This window comes from Octopus sinensis, linkage group LG20 (genome assembly GCF_006345805.1).
Source record: "Octopus sinensis linkage group LG20, ASM634580v1, whole genome shotgun sequence".
Lineage (NCBI taxonomy): Eukaryota > Metazoa > Mollusca > Cephalopoda > Octopoda > Octopodidae > Octopus > Octopus sinensis.
In genome coordinates this window covers 27,947,329-27,965,649 of record NC_043016.1, presented here as the reverse complement: position 1 = coordinate 27,965,649, position 18,321 = coordinate 27,947,329, and the positions used below count along the sequence as shown (strand labels likewise).

The 18,321-nt window shown below is 33.3% G+C and overlaps 1 protein-coding gene and 1 long non-coding RNA gene across 6 annotated transcripts in view; both read right to left on the bottom strand.

Annotated features, from left to right (window-relative positions):
* The window catches only part of LOC115222460 (eukaryotic translation initiation factor 4 gamma 1), a 64,476-nt gene that overhangs the window by 15,624 nt on the left and 30,531 nt on the right, over nt 1-18,321 (bottom strand). For 4 of the 5 annotated variants that reach the window (XM_029792660.2, XM_029792658.2, XM_029792657.2 and 1 more), the window contains exons 4-16: nt 17,956-18,076; nt 16,494-16,633; nt 15,030-16,293; nt 13,278-13,372; nt 12,790-13,015; nt 12,364-12,497; nt 11,704-11,802; nt 7,167-7,343; nt 5,705-5,839; nt 4,188-4,247; nt 1,376-1,519; nt 642-721; nt 212-368 (exon numbers count right to left, since the gene is read on the bottom strand). In XM_029792660.2, the coding sequence (XP_029648520.1) occupies nt 212-368; nt 642-721; nt 1,376-1,519; nt 4,188-4,247; nt 5,705-5,839; nt 7,167-7,343; nt 11,704-11,802; nt 12,364-12,497; nt 12,790-13,015; nt 13,278-13,372; nt 15,030-16,293; nt 16,494-16,633; nt 17,956-18,076 (2,832 nt within the window). The remainder of the gene's footprint in view (nt 1-211; nt 369-641; nt 722-1,375; nt 1,520-4,187; nt 4,248-5,704; nt 5,840-7,166; nt 7,344-11,703; nt 11,803-12,363; nt 12,498-12,789; nt 13,016-13,277; nt 13,373-15,029; nt 16,294-16,493; nt 16,634-17,955; nt 18,077-18,321) is intronic. The other variant, XM_036511706.1, reaches the window with a different exon arrangement.
* LOC118767336 lies at nt 10,852-11,694 on the bottom strand. Its single transcript, XR_005003254.1, has 2 exons — nt 11,387-11,694; nt 10,852-11,121 (listed from the first exon to the last, which is right to left on the bottom strand). It is a non-coding gene; the product is annotated as an uncharacterized LOC118767336 (long non-coding RNA).

The following is an 18,321-nucleotide window of genomic DNA, read 5'->3' as shown; positions in this document are numbered from 1 at the left end:
ATTTATTTTTTTCCATTCAACTTCAAAGTGCAAACTGCTATGCATCTTTTTCATTTTGTAGCATAAAAATTTTATCAAAAGGTGCATGAATTTCCAGGCAAATCTTTTTATTGAATATTTTGCATTATAGAAAGATTTACATTTTACTTCCACAAAGATTTGACCTCATTAAATATTAACTTGTAAATAGATAAAAAAAAACAAAACTCACTTTTGATACGTCGGAATCCACTTCCTTGCCAACTGTTTTCAACAAGCGACATAAACACTCTAAACTCTCTTCATCTCTGGATTTTAGCAAATTACTAACACAATCATGCATAATTTTCTCTGTTAACATGTTTAATTTAAAAAGTTCACCAATAAACCTACAGTAAATTGAAACAAAAAATATGCAAGGTGATTAAAACTAACTGAATAAACTTAGGTTTTCATATATCAGCATCAACTATTATTGTGCAAATGTGCTGTATTTTAGTGCAGAGGGAAAGGAGGAAAAATGAATGCATCCAACTGAAACTCAGTGGAAGTAAATGATCATTTAATTTCTCAAACATATAAGAAGCAGGAGTATGTTTTGTATTGAGACAGGTACATAATACTAGAAACAAGATGGGAGAGGGGGAGAAAAAAAAACTCACCGTATGTTTCCTATCGATCGTCTCTTAGCAGCTGAAAATGCTTCTTCTAACTCTTCTTTTAACCTCTTTTTAGTTTCATCCTGAGAATAACAAATACGGAGATTTTATTTCCCGTTCCACAAACACTAAAATTCAGATAAAAAGCCTTCTAGAAAAACTTTTTTTTTTCTTTAACAAAACTAAGATCTATCTCAAACTATAAAGACAAAATTAGGTGAAATATCAACAACCTAACCAACGGCTACCAAAATATTTTAACATCTATGAAGTAGCTAAATCATCTTCCCTGCCTCCCTCAAGATATTAAGTGATATTTGTAGAATATAATGTAGTTCCAAATGTCTCATCATACAAAAGATAAGGGATGACCTGGAGGCTAATGGTAAATTGTTATAAAGAACTGAATCCAGTAATTTAAGAGAATGTTGTCGGGCTTAAAACTAATTACAGACAACATATCTAGTAAAAATCAAAAGTTTTGCTGCAATATTTCAATCAAGTCCATTAATATGCTAATGTGAATGTGCAATCCCATCACAGGAATTTTCCTTTCCAATAGTTGCACATTGTTGATTGTAATAAACTTAAGTTCTCAGACTAGAGACAACAAATAAGTTACTAAATTGCTACCTGTACACCAAAAACATTCTGAAATATGAAAGTAAGGGAGTTAAATGAAGATCTCAGCAAAATATTTGTACTATAGCCACTTGTATTTCTAAAGTTATACTTACACTATCAGCATTCTCGAGCTCCTTCTGCTTTTTAATGAGGTCAGCTTCTTCAGAAGAATGCTTTTCAAATTCAACTTGACATCGATTTAATAAAGTATCTCGGAAGTTCACTGTGCCTTGGTGTGATGATGAAGGGACCTTTATCTAAAATATTCATGAATGAAAAAATTAATGCAATATTTAAAAACAAAAAGCTTCTGATGAGTGACATATTTTTTCAAATAGCTGCCAATGATTCAATATATGACAAAGATTACCTCATTGAAGATAGGAGGGGAATAAGTATCTAATCCTTCACATCATGGTGGGAATAATATCTTCAAATGGTGGTATTATTCTTTTCTCCAGGCCTAAGCATTTGTTCTTTTAATTAGGTTTATTAAGATTTTGTTGTTTCAGTGTTCTCTATAAGACATCCATTATTAAAGGGATCCAAAACCAAACTCCTACATCCTAGTTGTAGATCCTGGGAAATGCCAAAGTAGAATATTGCTTGGCAGGGTGAAGTACAGTTATGTCTTTGCTGATCTCGGGCAACTACAGTAGCTGTGTAAGCCTGTCAAAAACCTCAAAGCAATAGGCTTTGGATTGGCATCAAGGTGACCCTTGAAAGATGTAGGCTTTGTCAGCTTGACACAGCTCCATTGTTCAAGAACATGATGAGCTATGGAGTATGACTGAGTGAAATGTGCAGGCACCTTGTATGCAAACAGTTCATCTAAACCCAGCATGATGCTCTCCACCTCAAATTCTTCAAGTCCAAAGGCGACGTCTCTTTGAGCAGCAGAAGCAAGCCTGGTTCATAAGCTAGAAGCTTGCTTCTATCTCTTGAAGAGACATTAGTGACATGCACATGGTAGTTGAAATAGAAGTGATGGAGGATTTTGGCAGCTGTACACATCAGACCTGGTCTATTTAGGACCACTGTAGCCCTCCCTGTACAGGGAAGCCTGTAGAAAACGTGGGGTAATTATCAGACACTGATCTCCTCATCTTCCTGCAACTGGCAGACACCTATTGCAGCAGTGAAAAATCTCAATCTCAGACTGAAACCCTACCTCATCATCAAACCTTTTGATCTAACTCTCTGATTTTGGGAGCATGAAAATAAGAATTCTGACGAACATGCAAACTACATATGGACCTGAAAGGCATACCATGCATCTCAAGAACTCATCCGATACAACATCACTGTAACAGCTCTAAGTGGAACTCATTTCTCCAGAAGTCTGCATCAAAGAGGTTGGCTACACGTTCTTTTGGAAAGGAAGGATGCCATTAAATCTTGCCTCTATGACATTGGACTTGCCATGAAAAACAAGCTGGTCAACAAATACACGACCCCAACATCAACATGTGAATGTCTGATGTCCATCTGAATTCCACTTTTCGTGGCCATCTGCCTCTTCTCCGATTATTCACTCAGATGACAAAAGTGAAAATGCTTTCAATGACTCAATGTTACCATCCAAGCTTTTCCACAAAATGATAAACTGACCATCTTGGGTGACTTCAACACCCAATTCAGTCATGATCACTGGCAAGGTATCAGCAAACAAGGGAATGGAAACTGCAATTCCAACAGACTCCTCTTCCTTGGACAGTTACAACCACCAACTTCTGTCTTCTAACTGGCCACGACACAACCTGGCAACATCCAAGGTCAAAACAGAGGCATATTCTGGATTACGTACTGTCAAGGATCCAAGACAAGAAGGACATGAGAATCACCATATCCTTATCAGTGGTTGATGGTTGCTGAACCAATCAACTCTTCCATTCATCCACCACTTCAGAATCCTAACACTCAAAAGCACAAACCAAGATATGGCTGTCACAAGCTGAAGAATGCTGGAATATATACCAAGCTTCCCAAATTGGAAGCTAATCAGCATCTGAGGTAAAACAGAACAGGAATCCTTCAGCAAATAATTGGAACATGCTGCCTGAAAGCTATAACATCTACTGCAGACAAAGTCATTAGCTACTCTAAGCACCAGTACCAAAACTGGATTACTAGAAACAGTGAAGAGATCAAACACTCGATCACTAAGAAAAGCATAGCAAATATTGCTTTTGAAAACCACTCAACTAGAAACAAGAAATGCAGATGTGTCAAGCAAAGACCGCAGACCAGGGAGATTTTTGGCTACATCATGTCATCTAGCGTTGCATTGAAAATTTCTGATAGTCAAACCTCCACCACAGAAGAGATCATGCATTTTCTCCTGAAAGACCATTGTTAAACCTCTTGAGAAACATTCTTGCAAACATATATAAAAATACCTATGTGTAGTCAAATTACTTGGGTAGGCGACAGTGACAAAAAGTAAAACCCACATTCACAATATATACCAATGACCATAACTTATTGCATGAATATGGATGAAATTTCCTGATACAATTATTCTACCATGACATTCTTAATACTCACAAAATGCAAATACCTCCCACTCGGCATACTGAATCTGATATTTTAGCTTATTCAGGTTTTTTTTTTTTATGGGAAGATACCCTCCATATCACCTTCCACTTTTGATATATTTGTTTGCAAAGGGACTGTCTGGTAATGGTCTAAAGCATCTGTTTTCAACTATTTAGAGTTACTCCTTTTCTATCTGGTTCAACTGCAACTGTCCACGTCTACACCACGTTTTTTATTCGTTAATGTCTAATTCATTTCATACAGAAGGAATGCATAGTATACTATATTATATTATTTAGGCCTCAAGGGTGTAAACAGTCAAGAGACTTAACAATATTGAACACTGTTTATTAGATAGAATTACTGAAAAATATTAAGAGTACTTACTTTTACAAGACAATTGCAAAGATTTGCATACGCAACACTGAAGCTGGGTTCACTAATAGCCTACAAGATAAAATAGAATATTAAGGAAATTATGCATATACATAAAATATGATGCAGACTCAACCAAAATTTCATCCGTACAACACACTACCACGTGCAAGAAATTTAATGTAGAAACAGTGCAGGTATTTGAAACTGCTTTACTATCCTTGTTATGATTGCAGTACAGCAGTGTAAGAAGTATTTCATTTCAGTCATTCTGAAACCAATCCCACCCACACCGCATAAGGAGTACATTACTAGAAATTTCATTTAAAAAAATTGGATGAAGAATGTAAGGATTACAGAATCCTCAGATTCAAGATACCCCCACCTCCATAAGCTGAATCAAAGCAATTAAAATCTTGGAAACTTCCATAAGTTATCTTTTAGAAAACTCTGTTGTAGACATTGATCAAAAACATCAAAAGTAGCAAGTAAAAAAAACCATTTTAAAGCTAACATTTTGCTTAGATTTTATATCATTTCCTAACTCCCCAAAACTTCGCCATCGAGTTGTAAATTGATAGTCACTTGAAACTTTATTCTGACTCAATTTGTTAAGCAAGCAACCAACACAAACTTTCTTGAATAGACAATCCATTTAGAAATGTGCACAGCCAAGAGAAACAAAGCAATCAATTCTATCACATACTGAGTTAAATATTAATTGCAATAAGATCTTCCAATTTTGAATGCACAGTTATAAAGAAAAAAAAAATCATTCATAATATCCTTCTAGCATATCACCAAAATTATATATATGCACATATATATACATATATGCATATGTATATATATGCACATATATATATATATATATATGCATATATATATATAATATATATATATATAAATATATATGCATATATATCAGCATACATATATATATATATATAAATATATATGCATATATATCAGCATACATATATATATATATATATATATATCAGCATACATAAGTTGTCAAAAATGCAGAGTATTATTAATGACAGAAAATGGCAACAATCAAATGTATGCATAAATACAGAATTGAAGTGCTTGCAGAATCAGATATGGTTGTAAAGGTATGTGTGTGTGTGTGTGCACACACATAAAGACGAACACATTATGTCAAAGATATATACATATATATATGAATCATTTTTTCCCCCATGCTTGAATGGATCAGACACATTGTGTATTACTTGATGTTCATCCTATTGCCAATCCTCACCTATTTTCAAGTAATATTTCAGCATGTCCATACATGTTTATGACATCGACAGTAAAACAAACTAACACGCATACATTATACAATTGGGTATTCAAATATAGATACACAATGGAGAATACTAGTCTACAGAGAATATATTGAAAGACCTTTAATTCATCTCCAGATACCCACTCCCAAAACAAACTTGAGAACCAAGCAGAATCTGGCAGTTTTCAGATATGAAAATATAAAAATATATGTATATATATATATAAATATTTACCTTCTCAAATAATAAGCCAATTACAATTTTAAGCTTATTTTCAGTATTGATGTTTATTTCTTTGATTTGGGACAGCAAGACTTCAAATTTCTGGGGTGTTAACTTGTTTAAAATGCTTCTGACTTTCTTATTGATCTGTTTATATAGACAAACAGTAAAAAAAAGTGAAAGGGAGAGGAGAGCACGGGGGGGGGGAGGACATGGTTACACAATGATCGTTAAAAATAATTTGAGTATCAAATTTTAAAATGAATCAACTATTACAATTATCCATATCAACATAGAAATCCGTTTTCTTTTTTTAATGATAGTATAAGTTCTAAGCATTTTGTAAGCTCTGGTCATTTTGATATGAAAATTTGATAAATATATATTGAAAATTTTTTGTACATTCATGAACAGAAAAACCTGTATTAGAGCTAGAGCATTCACATCAGATGTAATAAATGATAAGAGAATGCATGGAGAGGTACTGTATTGCACTGCTGTCCAAGTCGTAGCAGCTTGATAAAACAATTATGTACGATGTACAAAAGCAAAGTACACACTGAAATGGCCTAGAGATACAATGTTCAGTTGCTATAGCTCCAGTAATGTACAGATAAAAATCAAAACATGAGGCTACAATAGAAATAATGCCCAATCAAGATAATGATATATAACACTCATTTTGCTCAATGTTTTAATTCTTAATTTTATTTTGTTGCAGCACATCTTCACCATATTCTGAATTACTGAAATTTTTTTAACTACACTGGAAAAGATATCTCAGTCCATGTAATTTTTTTCATACAACTTGAGATACTTCACTCCAGGAATTCACATACATTTCAGCAAATGTCTATCTATGGTTATAAAAAGAAATAAAGCTATATTTCTGTGCAATGCACAATACTGGAGTCATTAACATGCCTTTACAGCTCAATATATCCAATATAATGATAGAAGAACAAACCACAAGTGATAACAATAGCTTTTCATACTTGAAATAGATACAAACACCCTGCATTTATCTTGTGTTATTATCTAGCAGAGGTCTTGGTCTCTGCTAAGGATGTTCACACTATATTTAGCTGAGATGCTTTGTACCCAAATTTTAGGTTAAGGAATTTTAAATCAATGATATGCAGGGTGGCACATGAAAAAGCACAGCTTTTCATTTGCCAATGTCACTGTATTCTTTCGACAACTTGTAACTCAGAACATGGTAAAGCAGGGTCTAAGAAAACAAAATCTACTAACATGGCCAAACAGTGTTGCACGATAACATAAGTCAAGCAGTATTCTATTGTTTCCTAAGCAACAATAGAATACTGCTTATACGTTTCATTTTTTCGTTTATATATATATATTTCTATAGATATAAACAAAGAAACGTAATGACTATTAACGTCACTTGAGTTTTATAAAAATGCTGCAAAAGGGAATACTTTAATGTGCTTAAACAGAAATGATTACTCACATCATCCTCATCATCATCTTCCTCCTCCTTATTATGTTTATGTGTTGGTCTCCAAGCATTATCACATCTTTTTAGTGGCACCTCAGTCGATAAATTGACTCCAGTTATTTTCTTTACTTCTTTACGTGCGCCCCCTTGCTGGCTACCTCTTTTGGGAATATTTCTAACATTTCCAGTCTTAAAAGGAGAGTAAAAAAAAATCTTTAAAAACATTAACACATAATGTACTTAGTTTCATATAACTAACCCTCTCGATACCAAGCTGCTTGTACCTGCCCAGGAATTAAAATGGCGAATGATACCAAACCACTTGAAACCAGCTGTAACAACCTATTCATATTTAAACCAAAATTTCAGCACATATCTCATTAGTATCAATAATATTAACCCTTTTGATACTAACTCGGCCATAGCTAGTTGAAAAATTTATTTGTTCATAAGACCAACCCAGCTGTAGCTGGGCAAGAGTACCCAATGTTATTACACTGCAACATTATTTTACATGGTATCTGAGCGCTGCTAATCTTTGGAAAACCCCACCTTTTTTATTATTCAAATTTTCTGAAATGTTTCACTATGGATGAAAACTGGATATCAGTTTCATGTTGTTAAGCAGTGAATTTGAATTCCAATTATTTTTGAAAGAAGACATAGAAAACTAAGACTATATATGGCAAACATAAAAACTACGTGTGTAATTATGCATAGGATATTTTTTCCCAAAAGTGCAATAATTCTAAGTTTAGATAGCAGTGGGGACCAAGGAATTTGTACCTGAATAAAGTAAAAATCTCTTTGTTAGATATTTTTAGGGAATTAAACCTAGTCAGTCTTTGCAAGGAAAGTAAACTGCTTGTTTTTTGGTTTTTTAAAAAACGGAGAAAAGACGGAGAAAAATTACTTTAAGGTTCCACAACATAAAAGACAGTAATCCGAGAAGCTTTGGGAATGTTACATGAGAATGTACAAGCTTGTATGAATCAGATATTTTTTTCCAAAAGAAACAATTCTGACAACAGTTCCAAGAGGAAAGGGGAAGAAAGAATTTGTACATGAATATAGTAACAGTTAAAAAACTGTTCTTGCTGTAGACATTGCAAGGAAACAAAACCATTAAATTATTTTTTATTTTTACTTAAATCAAATAGTGTGGAAACAAATGTAAACAAAAAGGGGGGGAAAATATTTTGAGGTTTTCAACATACTTGGAAGAAAATTAGAAATCAGAACTTAGGAAAATTGTGCCAATATATTTATTTATTTATTTATAAATATATATATTTATATCTTTTAGACTTTACTTTCAATTCCCCTGCATCATTCATGAAAAAGTTTGATTAATTTGGATTGTGAATCATTATTATTATTATTATTATTATTATTATAAGTGTGTATTTACATACACATGTGAGCATATTTCATTTCCTAGTTTCCTTCAAAGACAAATTTCAGTATTTTGTTCTATTTTACCCTAATGGCACACTTGTCTTATGTGGATTAAGTTCAATTTTTAAATAATCCAGTTACTTGCACAATTCCTTACTATTAAAATTTTTGTTGTATACTCATCGAATATTAGTAACTCATTTTCTATGCTGATGTTTAACCCTTTCGTTACCAAACCGCCCAAAGCCGCCCGAAAAAAATTTTGGTTCATGTGACCAAGCTGCGCAAAACCGCCCGTAATCTCCTATTCATATTTAAATGAGAATATCAGAGCAAATCTTGTTAGTACATTCATGAAAACACGTGATTATACTTCGTAAACAGTTCATCTACACTTTTGAACAACGATTGACATGTAATTTTAATTCTGTGGAATTTTTGGAGATTTTTTTCCAAATTTGTTCCTGCTGTGTTTTCGAAATTTGTAATTATGACAAGAAATGGATACAAATTTCATTCTGTCAAGGAGCGAGTCAGAATTCGAAGGATTTTCTACTGAAGACCTTGATAAATCTAACTCTATGACTGAAAAAAAAAAAGCACGTGTATTTGAAAATGAATCCGATGCTTCATTTTCCGAAAGTGAGAGCAGTGAATCCGAGAGCTCTGACAGCGATGAAGAAAATGTATTGGCACCTGAATGGAGTGAAAATTTAAAAACTGTTTTTTCTAATGATTTTTCTAAAGAAACTGGACCAAGCCACAGTCTTTCCCAGGAGAGTAAAGCGATAGACTATTTCTTTTTACTTTTTCCGATGAGTCTATTTGAACTTATTACGGCAGAAACAAACCGTCACGCTAAATGTAAACAAAGCGAAAGAAAGGATAGTTTGTGGGTTCCACAACCTTAAATGAAATTAAGGCCTATTTTGCCATAAATATTATGGGCATCAGAAAGTTACCCAGAATAACAAATTACTGGAGTAGCGATGAGCCCTTTGGAGACGAATATGTATCGAATATAATGACGAGGACACCATTTTTAAAAGTGACCCAATAATTGCATGTAAGAGACACGAGCAGTACACCAGTGCGTGGAGAACCAGGCTTTGATCCCCAATTTAAAATAAGACCCCTTATTGACTGTGTTCAAAACACATAAAACTGTTTATAAGCCAGGGAGATGTTTATCAATTGATGAGGGTATGGTGGGCTATAAAGGCCAAGTACGTTTTCGACAGTATATGCCCGGAAAGCCCACAAAATGGGGGATCAAAGTTTGGAAGATTTGCGAATCGAATACTGGGAACTGCTCAGGATTTGAATTTTATACAGGCAAAAGAGACAATTATGTAAGTCAGCATGGCCTAGGGTACGATGTGGTCTGAAATTTATCACTTCCATACCATAACCAGGGCCGTATATCATTTTTTGACCGATTTTTCAGTTCGGTCAAACTTGCGGAGAATTTAGATACTGTGGCAACACATATATGTGCTACAGTGATCGCTAGCAGAAAAGGACTGCTGTTGGATATAAAAAAAAAAGGTGAAATAATTCAACGACAGAAAGTAAATTTGCTAGCGACCGCATACAGAGATAAGAGGCAGATCAATTTTCTGTCTACCTGTGCACAGCCACCTGTGGATGAAAATGGCACGCCATTTGTGAACCTCGATTGTAACAGGTACATGGGTGGTGTAGATCGGCTGAATCAGATGATGTCTTACTATCCAGTTGGCAGACCAGGGAATAAATGGTGGCAATACCTGGTTTGGTATATAGTAAACAGGAGTATTACTAATGTGTTTATACTATATACCAAATTGGGACCGGCTCGGAAGCAATGCGACCATCTGCAGTTCCAAGCAGATGTAGCAATGCAACTAAGAGCTGGTTATTCCTCCCCAAAAAGAAAAATTTTTTTAAACTGTAGGGAGAAAAAGCAAAGCCTGCCAGAGGGATATCCCTCGAATTCAGTCGATCTACATAATTTAGAAAAAAAAAAAAAAAAAAAAAAAAAATCAAGGGTCACGAATGCCTTCATCAAAAATGGAAAGCTCCTAGTGGAAGGGCTGTTGAAACAACCTTCCAATGTGCATTCTGCAAGGTTGCATTATGTAGAGCAGGGTGCTTTACAAGTTTTCACCATAGGAATATTGTTTGATTTGTATATATGTGTGATTTGATTTTATAAATATTTTCAAATTTACTTCATTTTTATTTGTGTAATTTTAATTTACTTGTTATTTTAATTTACCTCTAAGGTGAGTGACGAATTTTGATTAATTTCTTTTGCAAATCATTATTGTATCTAATGTATGTGGGAGAGCTTATTTAATCTAGTTGATGGTGTGTGTATTTTGTTTTCTAGTTTTCTTCACAGACAAATTCCAGTCTTTTGTTTTACTTACACCCTCATGGTACACCTGTCTTGAATCCAGTAATGTGCACAACTCTTCTATGGTAAAATTTTGGTGTATACCCAATTGAATATTAGCTAATAACCCATTTTCTATAGCGATGTTTGAACAAAAGTTTTAATAATTTTTTATTTTGTTGAATTTACCTGTATCTGTCTGCAATTAGAATCACTTTGTGACAAAAGTTATGGTATAGAATTGTTTGAGAACCTTTCATTAAATTATCTTCCAAAAATCACATTAATATATTTGATAAAAAAGTTATAGTTGTTTAATGAAACCAGACTAAATTTATGATTATGTTAGAAATTAATTGAAACGCATAAGGAGTGTATTTTTGTCAGAAATATAGTAACGAATGGGTTAAACAACTTTTAATAATTTTATGCTTTGTTGAATTTACCTATTTACCTGTAATTAGATTCACTTTGAGATAAAAATTATGAAACAGATTTGGTTAATAACCGTTAGTTGAATTACATTCCTAAAATCAATATATTGATAATAATTTAGAATTTCATTGAAACACATAAGGAGAGTATTTTGATAAGAAATATAGTAACAAAAGGGTTAATGATCCTATTTGTTTACAATTACAGTCATTTTCTTAGATGAAATTTCTACACTAGAAAAGTCCCTGAGGAGAAAAACTAGAATGGAACATCATATAAAATAAATCTCAAGTTTCTAATATTTACAAAATTTATAAAGCAAACAATGTTACATACAGTTTTAGATGCCCTCATATATTTTGGTGTAAAATCAAAAACACTTTCAAAAGAACCAGATCCAGGGACCTTTTCAAAACTTCTTTCTGGCTCATGTGGCTGAATAACAAAAGAGAAAATACTGTTTGAAAAGAAAAACTCGAGTATTTTAAATCTAATCATATAACTTCATTGATGTTATTTTTGTTCTAGATCCTACCATTATAAATATATCAACTGATGTTATTTGAGAATAACTAAAATGGCTTAGTGCTACCAGCTTGCCAGTATAATAGTACAATCATGGACAGCTATTATAAAATACAGTGAAAAGTAAATTCCCAGTCCTTGCTGGCATAATACATTCAGAACATTAGTGATACAAGAATTACTTGCAGGCAGAGAAACATTTGAAACAAATAAATGAACGTGCTAAATGTATTTAATGACAATCCTTACAAGTATTTAAAAAATTTGGCAAAATAGATTTCTTTCACAAATTCTCACAGATGTTCATTGAAAAGATAGGAGCACTAACTGCCCAAATACTACATAGCTAGATGCTGGTTGAGTTAAATGATTGAAGTCAATTTGAAATTTTATATAACTGAAGCATGCAATACAACAATAGAATTTGGACAGGTGATATTGAATTGAATACATAAGGGAAAAAAAATTTACTTTAGTTAATATAACATCAGGCAGGTCAGGGAGTCCCAGTGGCATTAAAACAGATTCATTTGCAAACTGCAATTTTAATAGAAAGTCTCGGTCATACTGCTTCTTTCGTTCGGGATGTAAAGGACTCCATTGGTCTAAAAATTAAAAAAATTTTAATGTGTAGTAAAGAAAATTTTTTTTTTAAAATCCCAACTAAATCAATTACAATACATTCACATTACAAATATATTTCATCCACATATACACGCACACACACATACCCAAAACTATTTAAAAAGAGCTGAGAGTATACTTTTGCTTTAATTCATAATGAGAATTACTTCATTGTATATGTTATAAATGCTTCAAATGGAAGCTCAACTTTACATATCTCAACCAAATAAAATGTCAATGGAGCATTATTTGCAAACATAGTATTGAACTAACCATCTTTGTACTTGTATCCTAAGATGCTTTCATCAGATTCCTCAGCAGCATCTTCAATGTTCTTTGCTTCATTCTTCTCATTCTCATCGGCAACAACCTTATCTTCAATATTAATTACAATGCTCGTTACATCTTTTGCTTCTTCGGCTACCTTTTCTTCCTTCTCTATAACATTGGCAGTTTCAGATTGTTTCACAGGGTCTTTAACTTCTTCGGTTTCGGTATTCTTTAAACATTGAAAATGTAAAGGAGTTTGTGATTGTATTTCGATTGTATCTTCACTACCATTTGACAAATATTGGGCAGGTGACAATGACACGACAAAGAGTTAAAACCTATACTGACAATGTAGCCAATGATTATTATACTCAAAACATTTTATCTAAATTCATGCAATTTATAGTTTTATAATTTTTATCTTGGACTAACTACATTTCATAAAATTTCTCAAAACTTTATGAGTTAAAATTTGATAGTAATACACTCACCTCTGGTTTCTCAACATTGTCATTTTCAGCTTCTTTAGTTTTCCCAACATTTAATGTCTCATTTACTTTTGTCTTTTCTTTCTTTGAATCCTTTGCTGTAAATATAATGAATTTTATTTAAATCCAAACTGGAAAAGTAAAACTTAAATAGCACAAATTTTGAAAACTTACCATCTACGTTGCAACAAAACACATTGAAGAACAGTGATTCTGAGAATGAAATTATTTTTGATTTGTACACATAGGAGTGATTTTATTTATTAAGTAATTAGGAATATATTTTAAATAATCGAACACTCCTGCATAGAAATTTAGACACAATATTGCAGTGGTTCCATCTTGTTGAATAATGAAGTTTTATTCAAAAATTCACACTAAAAGAGTGCATCATATCACTCAAAAGTATCAACCTTATGATAAACACAGGAAAGTATACATGTGAAGCAGAAGTAAGTTGCCTTGTTTACAAATGATGGACATACAAAATATTTCTATGTAAGTATAACATGACTCAACAATGTGAACATCAATTGACATATGACTGTTGCAGTCTTGGGCAATGTTACACATGTTGGTATTGAAGAAGTTAATGCAATCTTCTGTTCTGAAACTTTATATAAATTTAAGACAGCTATTTTGTAATTCAAAAAGAAATTACTTATTAAACAAGTTAAAAATACAATTGTTAAATGTATGGAAAAAATATTCTACATAGGCACAGGCATGGCTGCGTGGTAAGAAGCTTGTTTCCAAACTACATGATTCTGATTTGGGGCTGACCATAGCCTTGTAAGTGGATTTGATAGGCGGAAACTGAAAGAAGCCAATCGTGTGTGTGTGTGCACTGATGTTTGTGTGTCCAAAGCCCCCATGGAACTTAGCAGTTATGCAAAGGAGCCTGATAGAATAAGTACCAGGTTTACAAAGAATAAGTCTTAGGGTCAATTTCTTTGACTAAAAGACGGTGCTTCAGAATGGCCACAGTCAAATGATTGAAATAAGTAAAAGAATAAATGAACATGATCAACCAATTTACAGGGTGGACTGAACCCTTTTTGTATTTTGTCACTCCTACAAGGTAGGTCACATCTAATAGGACAAGAGAATAATCAACATTCTGTACAAGAGAAGTGTTTTGCTTCAGCTCTCAAGAAAACAGTTTTATGGATCTCAAAATGTAGAATATTGCAAAGTTATTGAATTATCACCTAAAAAACATGACATGTCAAATGATATATCCATTTTTCACTGAAACAAATACGATTAAGAAGTAAATATATATAAACCCAATCCATATTTGTTTTTCAAATTATATAGAAGATTAAAAATTCTCAAACATTCCTCAAAACACACCATAGAAAAGCCAATTTAAAAGAAAAAGATGCCTTGATAAAGCATAAGTTAAGCCAGCTATTTAGACAAATTTAAAATCATAATTCACATTTACTATATAAATCTGATGCTATTTAAGCCTTTAAGTATTCATATTACTGTCAAATGCAATTCTTATTTATTCACATTGTTTTGAATTAATTATGCAACAGATTCAAGACTTCAATGATGTGATTATCTTCAGAATGACATTGTGGGATAGGTGTTACGAGCTGAATTTGGCCTTTTTAAACAAAACGGAGAATATTTGAGTGGGATGTGGCTAGTTTAAATACCAAAGGATTAAACAAAAAATTTTAATATTGCTGCAAAGTGATGTATGTGTTTCAAAATACTGTAACCACAGTAAGAAAAACTTACTAGTTTCTTCTGCAGAGTTTTCTGGGGGTGGCTGAACACTTGCACTTTCACTCTCATCAACTACTACTTTCGTTTCAGAAATATTTTCACCACCGACAACATTCTTTTCAGTATCAACTTCTATTTTCTCTTCTTCATTCAAAGCAGGAGGCTGTTCTTTTTTCAAGGGCTCTTCTTTAGTTTCATTTACCACATCATCTGATTCGATATTTACTGGTTTCACTGCCTCTGTGTGTACAGGCTCTTGCTGATTAGTATCTGGTGGTAGAGCTTCAGGTAAGGGTTGTTTTGATAGCAATGGTTGCGGGTGGGCAACCAGTTGTGAAGAATCATCCAGATGTCTATCTGGGGAATCATCTTTTTTTAAGGCTCCTGATGTTGAAACTGCTGGATAAACAACTTCATTATAAGACTCAGTTTTAACAATTCCTTCTGGGTTTTCTAAATCAAGTGCTGAATTAAATTGCTGTTGCTGCAAACTTGGCACTGGTGCCATCAGGGAATTTTGAATCACTTCATGAGAAACTTTTTGCTGCAAATATGTTTGTTGAATCTCTTGTGAAGGCAGTGAATTTGCAATGAATTGAGGGGGTTGATGTGGCAGAGTTTGAGGTTGGCATACAGATGAAGGAACTTGGGTTGCTGGTGACAACCCTCGTTTCGAAGCTTGAGGCATTGAAGTATTAATTCTTGGTTGAACAGGCTGCTGCTCAGACATTTGCGATTGCTGCATAGGACAGACCTGCAATGATGCGGGCTGTGATGGTGGAGGATGTATTTGCAAGGAATGAGCTGGCTGGGAATTTTTGAACATCTGTGGTGGATGCTTTGGTTGACTAACTGTCTGTTGGGCAGGTGGCGAAACTGGAGGTGAGAGCTGCGTAGGTGTAGTATGTGGCTGATTAGGTACCAGATCTTGAGCCTGAGAAGACATTTGAGGCATATATTTGATGCAAGAATTCTCGGGTATCTTTTGTGGATTACCAGAAAAGTTTGCTACATTCATAACATTTGTAGATTCAAGCTGTCCACCAGGAGGGCTTTTACTAGTCTGCCTTCGCTGTCCTTGTGGTGTTACTGGGCGTTGAACAGCCAGAGGTGGTTGTGCAATCTGAGATGTAGCTTGATGATGAGATGGTAACTGTTGTACTGGACCTCCTGGCATCTGAAGAGACGTAAGCTGGAAATTTTGATTTTGTGATTTTAATGTAGCTGCAACTTGTGCTGCAAACTGTGCACGCATATCACCACCACCTGATCCGCCCTAAGAAATAAAATTACAAAATTTTAATTCAGAGAGGGAAACATTTAGAGTATGTTGTAGGAAATTTACATGCTTTGTAAAAAAGAAAACAAAAATTACAATACTGTCTTCCAACACATTTTCTCAAAATTTCACAATTTCATTTTGACTTTAAAAGAAATCATTTACCAAAATTCAAAATATGTGACAAAAATAAATACCCCTGAACCATCAGGTGCCTGCCTAGTACTCCTAATTTCATCAGAAATATCTTTGCCAGTACTTGGATCAACTATTTTTATTTTACTGCTGCCTCGTTTTCTTTGTTGGGTCCTTGGCATCGGGTAATTAGGATAATACACTGAAAACAAAAGAGTAAACACATTAAAGTAATAAAATCCAGGATTTTTCATACAAAAAAGGAAAAAATGCATCTAAATAATTGAACTATCAAATCAGCCAATTGTATATACATATACACTAAAATTAAACACTTCAAGATTCTTATTTCAAATTTTGGTCCAGTCAAAGAGGGATTAGAAATCTTTCAAGTGAATTTAGTATTTTTTTAACCCTTTCGTTACTGTATTTAGTTTGAGATGTTCTGTGTTTCTTTCAATTACTTTAAATATAACAAAGAATTTAGTAAGTTAACTTAGTTATCATTCAGCTAGTGTTAGGAGCTTAAATTGTGACTAAAATTAGGTGGAAGATTTTAATTCAAATCTTATGAAAACAAGACATTTGTACTCAGAGCCAGAGCCAGTTTCAGCCGGGTTGGTAACGAAAGGGTTAACCCTTTCATTACCAACCCGGCTGAAACTCTTAGATTTAACTCTTGATACCAACCCATCCATAGCTGACAGAGAATTAAAATGCTGAACAATACCTATCTGTCTGAATCCAGCTGAAACAACCTATTCATAGTGAAATATGAATTTCAATGCAAATTTTTTTAGTACATTCGTAAAAACAGGTTTCACTGTGTAAACAATTGAGTTACACTGTCCAACATTATTTTAGAAGATCTGAGTGTAGGGAATTTTCGGAGATACTTGTTTCTCCACTTTGATTTTCTGAAATGTTTCACTATGGATGAAAACTGGATACCAGTTTCATATTGTCAAGCAGTGAGTTTGAAGTATTTTTGAAAGACAAAAAAAATCTATGAAAATATATGGTGAACATAAAAACCACATGAGTGATTATGAACAGGATATTTTTTTCTCAAAAGTGAAACAATTCTAACAGTTAAGATAGCAAGGAGGGGGGGAAATGGAATTTGTACCTAAATATAATAGGAATTTAAAAACTCAGTTATTTTTAAAGTCTTTGCAAGAAAACCAAACTGTTAGATTTGCTACTTGCGTTTATAAGGAATATGATGCACAAAATATTTTGATTTACACAAATAGATGGCTTCAGGAAATGTTTAACCCTTAGCATACAGATTATTGTCAAATGTAATGCACATTTATCTACATTGTTTTGAATTAATCCTGCAATATCTTGTAACTTCAAGATTTTCATATGATCTGTTAATTTTAGAATGATATTGTAGGATAGGTGTGAAGCCAGAGCTTGCCAGTTTGGGTGTGTACGGTTGGTTTAAATACTGAAGTGTTAAAATGTAAATTAGCAAACCAGAGAAATGAGTAAAAGAAATATTTAAAACATATTTACTTGCACCTGGTGCAGCAGAAGGATAAAACGGCTGGTTTGTAGCAGCTGCAGCCATCTGGAAAGTTTGCTGAGGCTGGTTCGAGAATGGGGGTGTTGGTATTCTTTGACCAGATGATGCATACTGCAAAATTATAGCAGAAGAAAAAAATAACTCAAGTTACTTCTAAATTTCTAATTACTTCAATGTTAATTCACTATTACATATATGTGATGATCTCAAAGAATAAATGAAGAACTTTATATTCTTCAAATAATACCAAATTTGAATTTATTGCATAACCTAACTCTCAAAATTTATCTATAGCTTTTATTGCAAGTTACAAAAATCAAAATGGCCTTATCTTTCTGATAATTATAAGTTAAATA